Source organism: Ambystoma mexicanum, chromosome 4p (genome assembly GCF_040938575.1).
Source record: "Ambystoma mexicanum isolate Mex_15411 chromosome 4p, UKY_AmexF1_1, whole genome shotgun sequence".
Taxonomy (NCBI): domain Eukaryota; kingdom Metazoa; phylum Chordata; class Amphibia; order Caudata; family Ambystomatidae; genus Ambystoma; species Ambystoma mexicanum.
The window spans coordinates 412,454,227-412,466,566 of record NC_090927.1 but is presented as its reverse complement, the minus strand read 5'-3'; the positions used below and the strand labels follow the sequence as shown (position 1 = coordinate 412,466,566).

The 12,340-nt window shown below is 48.3% G+C and overlaps 1 protein-coding gene across 3 annotated transcripts in view; it reads right to left on the bottom strand.

The window, feature by feature from the left end:
- NBAS (NBAS subunit of NRZ tethering complex) overlaps window positions 1-12,340 on the bottom strand; it is a 3,456,930-nt gene that overhangs the window by 1,961,693 nt on the left and 1,482,897 nt on the right. For all 3 annotated transcript variants that reach the window (XM_069605942.1, XM_069605943.1, XM_069605944.1), the window contains exon 33: window positions 1,564-1,677. In XM_069605942.1, coding sequence (XP_069462043.1) covers window positions 1,564-1,677 — 114 coding nt within the window. The remainder of the gene's footprint in view (window positions 1-1,563; window positions 1,678-12,340) is intronic.

The window sequence follows — 12,340 nt, the reverse complement described above, 5'->3', positions numbered from 1 at the left end:
TACATCATGTATGCAGGATAAGCAAGTAATGTTGTGTTATAGCATGTATTTTCACAGTGCACTGGAGGAAAATAAAAGAAAACTTTTTTTAAAACAAAAAAAAAGTGAACCGTGAACATTTCTGAAAGGAGCCATTAGACTGAAGAACTCATCTTGATACTGTAAAACCCTCTCAAGTCAATGTTCTTAACCCCTTCTGAAAAACCTTGCTGTAAAAAAGAAATGTCTGAGAGGGCCGCTTGCATTCTAACAATGTGAAATTTGTTGCCCTTCCTGAACAAATTGAAGGTTTGTCTATGGGGTTATATCTGGAACACAGGCTACCAGAACAGGTGGGAAAGAATTGTCTTCAGACAACTTTTCAATTGAAAGAGCCCACAGGGTGCTGACAAGGTTTCTTGCACTCCTCTCAGGCTAGTAATGTCTCGTCTTTTCAGCTACAGGGACCGAAATGCTCTTCTTCAGATAGCTAGACTGAAAGGTGCTCTGAAAAATAGACTGCAGAGAAAATTTCTGTTCCTTTCCCGACTTCACCAAAGAGGTACAAAGGCAACAACAATCATTCGACCCTGAAGAAGGGGCTCAGATCAAGGAGTCTTCTCTACCTGATGTTCATTCTGGCCAAGCTAAAAATCTGCACTATAGGCAGCACCTGGTTCTTTAATTACCTGAAGGATGTGCTTAACTGGCTTGAAGCAATATGTCATGACGTGGGGAAACAAGAGGAACCGGCTCCGGAGACACTTCTGAGACTAATAAACATGTCCCTTTGAGGAGAAATTAAAATCAGCTTTCCCAGAATTCCCCAGATAGGATCGCAGTGGCCAAGGATGGAACCCTGATTTCAGACCATGGAGCTAAAGGGTACAATAAGGCATGGGAAGGAACACGTTACTTACATGTAACTCTTGTTCTCCAGCATGGGTCTTGCATGGATGTACATGCTCATGAATATTTCTGTTGTCAGGCTGGGAATCTTCAATAAAAAAAAGAATGCACTTTAGCTTTAAACTGCTAGTCTCCTCTATAGCCTATCAGTGTCCTTTGGGTCATACTGCCCCCAGCCAATGACACTGGTCTTCCAAGCTCCACTCCTGGTGGACATCTTCAGAATGTACTGGCTGTTTCTAGTGTTGAGAGTCCTCTTGCTTCACTCCTTGAAAATCATAGGCTTTTTTTTGCATTTTTCTGAAGATCTCCATCTCTTCTTGGTCTACTGTCATGCGGTGACTATCGGCAGTGGACATCCATTGTCGGCGAAGATCTTCTATCCATCTTTGGATCTTCAACCCGTGACGCCAACAGGCCCAAGCTTGGGCCTACATCTCAACACCTCGACCATGGATGATGCTACGAAGAAAAGTCTCTTCAAGGCCTGTGAGAGCTGCAGCCTGAAGATCATCTTCGTCGAGGATCAATAAAAGTCAATACATTAAAGAAAGTTAAAAAAATAATGTAACAATATTTTCTATTAAATTTGTTGCCAAGAAAAGTCTCTTGTGTGCAATCTGTTAACATCTTAAAACACTACATCCAACTTGCATACCAACTTGTATATCTCACCTGTGGCCATAAGTTCTTGGCAGTGCATATTGGCTGCTTTGAAGTCCTGGAAATGCAGAGCTTTTTCTACAAGAAGTGTCAAACCCATCCCCTTTCGTTCCGCCTGGTCGTCTCCTGTGAATAATGTATGGAGCATTACCATTCAATATTAGAAAACACACTGATAATCTAAATTGGCACTGGTTAGAAAATGGTGTTAACACTTGCGTGTAATGTCATACTCACAAATCCATGCAGGTTACATTGATAAATAGTGACAGCAGCATTGGGAAGATATTTAGTAGGACAAACCAACAAGCATGACATCAGTTACCTGTGATGAATCCAATGGAGTCATAACGAATTCCCTGGTGGTAACCTCCTCCAATGTGGCTAGAGGACGGCGGCAGCTACCTGATCCTGACCCTGCGGCCAGCTATAAGAGGGAGGATCACATCGGGGGAGACAGCCGCCGGGGAGAGGTCATGATTTCATTGGATGAGACATGGTACCCCCCATTTGCCCATGAAGAAGACCTCGTCGATACCCAATACCCTAAAGGCCCATAACCATGCATCTATACCACCCTTAGGGAAGCTAGAGAAACCTTTTCTCAAAACCCTTTAGGCCAAATTTCCATTCCTGGTCAAAGTGGTAAAAGACTACCTTTTCCAGTTCGATTTGTCCTCCACATAGAACTGACTCGTTATTTGGAACCATTAAACATGATTCCCCAAGTGATCCACATTAGTAAAAACAATGGACTACAACTCCCACACTTACACAAGTACTGGGACGAGGAGGAGAAAGGTTTAAGTTACTTACTTGTAACTACTGTTCTCCAGCATGGGTCTGGCATGTACTCACATGCTCATGAATATTCCCCGTCGTCAGGCTGAGAATCCTCCGTAAAAGAAAAAAAACAGTTTCACTTTTGCTTGAAACCTGTATTTCTCCTCAAAACCAATCACTGTCCTATGGGTCATACTGCCCCCATCCAATGACAGTCCTCTTCTCTAAGTTCCACCCCTGGTGGCCATCTTCAGATTTTGTAAGCACGTAAAGTGGCATTATGAACCAAGAAGAGAACTTAGGGGAAGCAGGGAGGGTTGCATGTGAATCCATGCCAGACCCATGCTGGAGAACAAGAATTACAGGTAAGTAACTCAAACCTTCTCCAGAATGGGGTCTGGCATGGATTCACATGCTCATGAATAAAGATTACACAGCAGTACAAATACACAACCACGGGAGGTGGAAATGCTCAACATAAGCAACAACACTTAGCCCTGGAACAGACGCCCCTCAAGCGAACAGGTTGCGTAGCACCGCTTGCCAGACCAGAGACTCCTCACTGGAATCCCTCTCGATGCAGTAAAACTTGTGATGGCGTGCGTGGACCTCCACATAGCAACCCTGCAAATGTCAAGCTGGGGCACACCAGAGAGAATGCTATTGTTGCAGCAATGGCTCTGGTAGAGTGGGTTCTCGGCTAGCCAGGAAGTGGTCTGTTAGCCAGACGATGACAGTGCATGATGCAGCCAGAGAGCCACCTGGAGATGGAAGCCTTAGACAGGGCCTTTCGAAGGGATTGTGTCCTCCGACGTATTCCTTATCTTTGATAGATCATCTCCCAGCTTGCTGGCCTCGGAAAAACAATTTCAGTAGAGGGCGCTGCGCGTCGACGTCCCTCGACGGCCTCCGTATCGGCGCCGACGTCAACACGCGTATAAATAGACTCGCGCAGCGTCCGTTGCTCAGTTCCGTTTTTCCGCGCTTCGTGGGGCCTCGGAATATCGTTGCTCAGTTCTTCAGTCAAATATATCATTATTCCTCGTGAATACTGACTCGTACTTGATGGCTTCCTCACCCGAACTGACGACTCCACGGTCCGTCTTCAAAAAATGTCGAGACTGTGGAAAGAAAATGTCATTGATGGATCCTCACAGGATCTGTTCATGGTGCCTGGGAATCAAGCACCATTGTTCGGAGTGCGAGGACTGCATGTCCATGATGCCGAAAACCTTGAAGGAGCGTAAGGGGAAGTTCGAGAGAGGTAAGGCAGTTAAAACTTCTTCGAAAGTTTCCTCGACGGAGTCGAGACATTCGTCTCCTCGCCATTACAAAAGACATTCTCGTTCTAGGTCTCGAAGCAGTTCCCATCACTCTTCGAGATCTAAGCATTCAAAAAAGAGACGTTGAAGATCCCCTTCCTCGTCTTCATCTTCTTCAGTTTCCCCAAAAAGGATCTCCTGCCCCACAAAACATAGCTCTCAGGCAGAGTAGGTGGAATTCAGGAAAAAGATGCTAAGCGTCTTCGAGAAAGCGGCCTTGACCCCCTCGAAGACTGCTGAGGGTGATACCCTGGGTGAAAGACCCGAAAAATCAAAAAGCCGCGAGTCACAGTACCCAGCGAAAGAAGCCACTCGAGAGCGTCACAAACCCTCGAGTAAAGGCAAAGTTGCGTCTTCGATGCCGTCGTTGAAGATCCCTTCGACACAAAGATCGGCGTCGTCGACGCCGTTATCGAAGGGTTCTTCGACGCACAGGTCCGTCGAGTCGACGCCGTCTTCGACGCCGAGAAAGGATAAACCCTCGGGCACCTCACAGCCAGTGGCCATACCCAGAGCCTCGAGCAAGAGAATGTCGTCGACAACCTTGAGTAGAATCCCGATACTCTCGAGTTCATCGAGGCCTCTACCACCTTTCTCGATGCCTTTTTCGATGGCTTCGATGGCTTTGACGCCTTTAACGTCCGCTTCGACGACGTCAACCTTTTCTCAGCCAATCATGACAAATTTGGCTCCTTCTGCTCTGGAAATGGGATTTATACCATTTTCAAGACCTGATCACTCCAGAGTCTTATCTTCTATTTATGAAGAAGGGGAAGGTTCGGATCAGGAAAGACCTATTGAGTTGCAGGGATCTGCAACTCCTGCACCAGAGGAATTTACCTCTAAGGAAGGTAGGTTGAAAGACCTCCATGAATCTACAGGAAGCAAGTGGGTTGGACACTTCACCAGAAGTGGAATTTGCCACACCAGACCCAGGGGAACATGCTGAAACCCCTTCTAGAACCTTGATGGCAAGGATAATAGAGGTTATGGGGTGGTCCACACCCTCACCTGCTTTTCAGCAAGACAACCTCACAGACATCTTGGTCAAAGGTCCACAGGAGGATCCTGTGGTGCCATTTCATGCGGCATTACAAAGGAGAATATTGGCAAACTGGGAAACACCTGAGGTAATACCGGCAGTTAACAAAAAAATATCAGCTAAATATAGGCTGTCTTCTGCTGACCCTGAATATTTATCCAAACACCCAACTCCGGAGAGTCTGGTTGTTCAGGCAGCTACTTCAGCAGGTAGTAAATCGGCTTACCCTTCTGTTCCACAGGATAGGGATGATAAGAGAAATTACTCTATGGCCAAAAAAGTATTTTCCGCATGTAACATGGCGTTGAAATCCATCAATGCTACTTGTACGCTCGCAAGGTTCGGCCACACACTTTGGGAGTGTGCTTCATCAGCGGCTGACTGCCTCCCGGAGGGAGAAGAAAGGGAAGCATTCCTAAACATCATCAAGGATGGTAAAGACGCTACGTGCAAATCCCTTTAAACTGGCATCGATTCTGCTGACATCATCAGCAGGGCCATGGCGGCAAGTACAACAACCCAGAGATTTGCTTGGTTGCGAAAGTCTGGTTTTGCTCCAGATGTGCAAAGCAGACTCTTGAATATGCCCTTTGACGGCTCTTCTTTGTTTGGTAAGAAGGCGGATGACAGTTTAGAAAAACTACAATCATCAAAGGCAGCAGCAAAATACCTAGGAGCTGCAATCCGTCAGACACCATATCGCCCCTCAGGAACCTCTTGGAGAGGTAAGTCCTTTCGCTTTTATTCCGCATTTGGAAAAGGCAGAGGACAGCCGGTTCAAAGGGGTCAGAAAAAATTCACCCGAGGTGGACGGGGTAAAAATACAAAAGCCGCAGCAGCAGCAGGTGCCTCTTTACCCTCGGCATCTGCATCAACCGCCTCCAAACCACTCTGAGGACTCTCTTCACAAAACACCAGTAGGGGGCAGGTTAACTCAACATCTGACAGAATGGCAGGCTTTCACGTCAGATGCTTGGGCATTGGAGACAGTTGCCCAAGGTTACTGCCTGCCTTTTCTACGCATCCCTCAGAGTCATCCACCGGGGAACAGCTCTCTGAAAGTTCCAGATCCGCTCCTCTTGCAGGAAATTATAGACCTGCTAGAGAAAGGTGCCATAGAACCGGTACCTGTAGCGGAGAGGAACAAGGGCTGGTACTCCCCCCTACTTTCTCATACCGAAGAAAGACGGAGGACTGAGACCTATCTTGGACTTACGAGAATTGAACAAGTTCCTCAGGAAGGACAAGTTCAAGATGGTAACTCTCTCTCAGATCCGTCAGGCTCTCCAGCTCCAGGACTGGCTGGTATCTCTGGACCTCCAGGATGCTTATTTCCATGTGCCAATCCATCTCAAACACAGGAAATACCTGAGGTTCGCAATTGGCGGCTCTCATCATCAATTTCGAGTTCTGCCATTTGGGCTGACCTCCGCCCGAGGGTCTTCACCAAGCTAATGTCGGTAGTGGCTGCAAGTCTAAGGAGGGAAGGGATCCACGTCTACCCCTACCTGGACGATTGGCTGATCAGAGCTGTATCTTCGGAACAAGCTCAGATCCAGCTAGATTATGTCTGCCACTTACTTCACAAACTGGGCTTCTCCCTCAATTTAAAGAAGTCACAGATGATACCATCACAGAGACTCCAGTTCATTGGAGCGGTCCTGGACACTTCCCTGGGAAAAGCCTCGCCACCAGAGGTGAGGGCTCAAGATATTCTGCAGATGGTCACCAAGTTTCAAAATGCCCAACGTCTCCCAGCCTTCGACTTTTTGAGGTTGCTAGGCCTCATGGCATCCTGCATCTTCCTTGTGCCAGAGGCTCACCTGAGAATGAAATCTCTTCAGTGGGCACTAAGAACTCAGTGGTCGCAATTCTCAGGGAGAATGACAGACCTCCTTCAGATTCCGGACAAGGTGGCTCGAGACCTTCAGTGGTGGACCTGCCAGAAAAACATCTTGAAGGGGGAACTGTTTTGGCAACCATGGCCCGAGATAACAGTAGTCACAGATGCCTCACTCACGGGGTGGGGAGCCCATACCAATGACTTCACCATCAGCGATCGTGGTACCCGGACCTTCTGGACATGTCCATCTGCCCTCCAATTCGTCTTCCACTCCAGGAGAATCTTCTCTCACAGAAGGGAGGTCAGGTTCTCCATCCAGACATCAGAACCCTCAACCTTCACGCCTGTCTTCTGAAAGGTTGAGATACAAGGATTGGGACCTCCCTGATGATGTCATGGAAGTGTTGCTTTCGGCCAGAAGGCCAGCAACAAAGTCTTTTTACCGCTGCCGTTGGAACAAATTTTGCAGCTGGTGTACAGAAGAGAATATAGACCCCTTTTCATGTGGTACACCAACAGTGTAATCCTTTCTACTCTTCTTTGCAAATTCAGTTCTTCAAGTTGGCACTATCAAGGGCTATCTCGCAGCGCTATCGATCTTCAAGCGCACTGCAGAGGAGCCTTTGTATTTCAAATTACCCTTAGTAATACAATTTCTAAAGGGATTAACTAATGTCTACCCTCCAAGACCTTTCCAGGTTCCTTTATGGGACTTAAATTTAGTCTTAAATTTCCTGATGGGTACTTCTTTCGAACCACTCCACTCTTGTTCGCTAAGATTTCTTATCCTTAAAACTGTCTTATTAGTGGCTTTAACATCTGCTAGAAGGGTGAGCGAATTACAAGCTCTATCTTGTAAACCCCCTCATATAATTTTTCACAAAGACAAAGTTGTCCTACAGGTGAAGCCTAATTTCCTCCCAAAGGTGGTTTCTGAATTCCACATCACTCAGAAAATTACCTTACCTTCATTCTATCCGCCTCCCCATCCGGGGAAAGAGGAAGAAAGGCTATATAGGCTGGACCCAAAGCGGGCTTTAAGCTTTTACATCAGCAGACTTGCTAGGATTAGGCAAGCAGACCAACTGTTCGTAGGTTACTCAGGGCACAAATTAGGACTACCGGTAACAAAACAAACCATTTCCAGATGGATTATTTTGGCCATCCTGGAATGTTACAAACTAGCAGGGAAAGAGCCTCCTCAAAATCTTAGGGCTCATTCAACCAGGGGTATCTCAGCCTCCTCGGCCCTCCAAAGAGGGGTTCCGGTTCGAGACATATGTGCGGCTGCACATGGTCGTCCGCACATACCTTCACAAGATTTTACAACCTGGATTCCTCCTCTAGTCAAGAGACTAGGTTTGGCAAAGCCGTATTACATTTGGTTCATTCCTAAAAGGAAACATGGCGTTTTACTTGCACACCACTGCTATGGGAGTCTATCAAAGATAAGGAATACGTCGGAGGACACAATCCCTTCGAAGAACAAGTTACTTCTTACCTTGTAACGTTCTTTCGATGGGATGTTCCTCCAACATATTCCTTATCGCCCCTCCCATCCATCCCCGCAGTAATACTTCCCTTGTGGTTGCAGCTTACGCTCCTTCAAGGTCAATAACCAATCCATGTAAAACAACTGTTAACGTCAAAACGGAATTGAGCAACTGACGCTGCACGAGTCTATTTATACGCGTGGTGACGTCGGCGCCGATACGGAGGCCGTCGAGGGACATCGGCTCGAGGGATGGCGACGCACAGCGCTCTCTACTGAAAAAAAAATTCCGAGGCCAGCAAGCTGGGAGATGATCTATCAAAGATAAGGATTACGTCGGAGGAACATCCCATCGAAAGACCGTTACAAGGTAAGAAGTAACTTGTTCTTCTGTGATACACAGGTCCAAAGTTGACAAACAACTTAGAAGTCTTCCGAAAAGCCTTTGTGCGTACCACATAGAACTACAAGGCACAAGCATTGTCCAGCAAATGCAAGGTCCTTTCCGCTAGCGACGACGGATTCGGGAAGAAGACAGGCAACACCAAAGGTACATTCTTAGTAGCATGGAAGGACAAGTATGGCTGTTTGCAGGACAGCGTCTGGATCTCCCTAATCCGTCTGGCCGAAGTAATTGCCATGAGAAACGCGGTCTTCCATGAGAAATATTTGAGCATGGCCTGATGCATTAGCTCAAAGGGAGCCCCCATGAGCTTAGCCAAGACCACATTAAGTTCCCAAGCCTGGGCAGGAGCCTTAACTAGAGGAAAAGTCCTGAAGAGGCCCTTGAGGATCTCCTTGACAAGTCTGTGTGACCACAGGGAAGGCCTACCAGGAGTCCTGGTGTAATGGGATATGGCAGCCAAGGGAACCTTGATTGATGCGTGAGCCAGACCAGGCGTGGCCAAGGAAAGCCGGTATGGTAGGAGCTGTAGGGCTGTAACACGCAGAGGAATAATCTTTAAAGCCCGGCAACTCACAGAGAAATTCTTCCACCTATGGCTGTAACAAGTCAACGTTGAAGAGGCTCTGGCGTTGGCCAGGATTTCCCTACATTCCGCAGGCAAAGAGTAATGTCCAAATTCTAGGGCTGCATGAGCCAGGCCCTGATGTTCAGCGATGCCGGTTTGTGATGTAGAATCGCCCTCCCTCTCTGGCAAGAAGATTGTGCATTATTGGCAGCCTGAAAGACGGGGCTGCTGACAGATACAGCAGGTCTGGGTACCAGATTTGTCACGGCCACACTGGAGCGAAGTATTATGTTACAGTGTCATAATCTGAGTGCATTGATAACTCTATAGGAAAAGTCCCTCCCACAGGAACGAGAAAGCATCCCCCATATTCCTCGGCTGCGGAACGCTGCTGGCGAACCTCTGGCGCTTGGAGTTCGCCACCATCGCAAAGAGTTCGATCTGGGGCTAACCCCATTTGTGGAATAGAATATTCACCTGGTCCTGGCAAAGTTCCCCCTCGTGTCAAGAATGAAGCTCCCTGCTAAGAGTTTGCAATGGTGTTCTTGGTGCCAGCCGGTTGAAAATGGACGAGAAACATGTCCTGGAGAGCACCGGAGAGCGCGTCCTGCCCTGTTTCCGGATGTAGAACATGGTGGTGGTGGTGTTGTCCGTGAAGATCCTCACCACCTTGCCCCTCAGAGATGGCAGGAAAGACTTGAGGGCCCAGAAGACGGCCCTGGGCTCCGTGTAATTGATGTGAAGTGTCTTTTCTTCTGGCAGCCAGAGACCTCTGGCGTGCAACTGCCCGGTGTGAGCTCCCCAAACTTCCAAGGAAGCATCCGTGGCAACTGTCTCCAGGTAAGGATGGTCTTGGAATGGGGCTCTGTAAAAATCTCTGGGTGAATTAATAATGACAAGTCACTGTTGTTAGTTTTCTCATGAGATACTATTTCTTTTCTTTCCAGTACTTTGCGAGCTAAAGTGATGGTTCTGAGATGGGCTGGAAGTTCAGTAATATAAATAGAACAAACAAGTATTCATGAATCCTTTAAGGGAAGACTAGTTCAGAAGGTGGAATCCACTGTGAGCAGGAGACTGGGTTTCCCCTACCGAAAAAAGTTCTCATATGTTTGTGTAGCTCCTGATAGAAACGTATACAGTTATTTCGTCCAGCCTTCGTGAACCATAATATTTACTCATGTCGTTCCCTGGAAGTGCTTTCAAACCCCAATTGCCTCAGCTGTGTCAGTTCATCTTTACCTTGTATAAATGACAGCCTATTTGATATGGGTTTGTGAGTGAGCGGGTCAGTTTTCTTCTATTAGCATTACGGGTTAAAGTTTCAGTGCCTCCCTTCGTGGATCTATACGACATGAAGCAAGATACTCTTTCATGTCACTTTCCTTTCGTTTTGCGGGAGCATAAGTTTTCCCACAGACTGCGTTATGCCCGTTGCTTTCTATCAGGTCAATTTCCGAAAGTTCAGCCCGAGAGGATGCTTTCACAGTTCGCTGGCAATCGTGTTACTCCAGCAGTCACTGCAGTATGCCCCGCTAGTTTCAGTCAGCTCAGATTCACTCCGGCTTTTTATATAGCGTGGCGCTCGATGCGTTTTCCTCTCAGGGCATACATAGAACTACTGTCTCCGTTCCTCACAGACTCCCGGCTAATAAGCAGAGCTTCTCCTCACACAATCTTGGTCTCCCGTGACAACTGTTAAACAACTTAACTCTCATCAGCTTCTCTGCACGACAAGGTAGCCTTTCTGTCTCCCAGCCTAACATGACTGGGGAACTTAACTGGCCACACTTTGCTCGTCTGGCTTCAATACGCCCATTCAAAGATTTCTTCTCCCTCCTCACACGCCGTCTACAATGAACAACAACAGATCGGTAGAAGAAACCCCTTGCATTCTTTTCTCTCTCTGGTGATTCATTGTAACACCCTTCTATCAATTCCCGAGGGTCCCTCCTCCTGCAGCTATCCACGCCCCCCTTCCCTGCCGTGATGCCCTGCGTTGGTGCCTTTTCCCTCAGGGCTGATCCACTTCAGGTTAACCCCATCATAGGCCCCTTGCTTGAGATGCGAGCGCATGACCCACCACTGTATTGCTCGTCAGAACATTTTTTGAGGGCAACCTTGTCCGTCCAGGATCCCGAGACTTGCAGCCACCTTGCATCCTGAAACTCCTGGAGAGGACTCATCTGTAGTTTGCAAAGGAGGACAAGGTTGATGCAGGAGGACATCATGCCCAACAGCGACTTGACAACTTGCACAGTAGCTGACTGTGCCGACGACGGTGCTACACCTACCCTAGGATGGCTACCACCTTCTCTTCCGAGGGAGACGCCAGGCAAGTCACTGTCTGGAGTCGGGCTCCCAGAAACATAGCGTTCTGCAATGGCTCCAAGCAGGACTTTGGATAATTTATGGAGAATCCCAGATCCATCAGCAGACCACGGTTTGCTCCGTGCGATGGCTTCCAGAGCATGGGAGCGGGATCAAACCTGCTAATCGTCCAGTTAAGTGTAGACGTGGATGCCTTCCAGACGAAGATGCGCCACCACCTGAGCCAAAGTGAAGACCCTCTGGGCCGATTTCAGGCCGAAGGGAAGTGCCTTCAACTGATAGTGTCGCCCCTGGACCACGAACCGCAGGAATCTGTGGTGCTTCCGATGGATGGGGACGTGGAGGTAGGCGTCCTCCAGGTCCAGAGACGCCAGGAAGTCACCTTCTTCCAGGTAGCCGAGCACGTGCTGCAACGTGACCATACTGAACTTCTCAAACTTAAAGTACCTGTTGAGGCATCGCAGGTCCAGGATCAGCCTCCACCCTCCTGTCTTCTTTCGGACCAGAAAGTATCTGGAGTACAGTCCAGAGCCCCGCTGGTTCTGGGGAACAGGCTCTATCGCCCCTTTTTTAACATGGTGTGGGCCTCCTGCAGCACCTGTGCCACATGCTGTTCTTGACGAGCCACATGAGGAATACGAGGACACCTGCGTTGGAACTCCAAGGTGTGTCCCTGTTCGAGAGCATCCAGCACCCATCTGTCGGTGGTGATGGTCTTCCACACGCTGACAAACCTCGCCAGTCAGCCTCCCACTCGGGTGCACAAGTGGGGGCCCGAGTCCACGGGCAGTTCAGGCCTGTATTGGTGTCAGGGCTCTGCCCTGCGGGCAGCAGCGATGTTGCCCTCTGCTGCTGTATGCCTGCCAGCGGCCACTGTATGGCTCTTGCATCATGGGGCAGGAGGACTGCCGATAAGAGGTGGTGTAGCCCTTGAAAGATCTGCTGAGCTTTCCCCTTGAGGAACGAAAGTGCGACAACCGACATTACTACAGGGTACCCATTGAA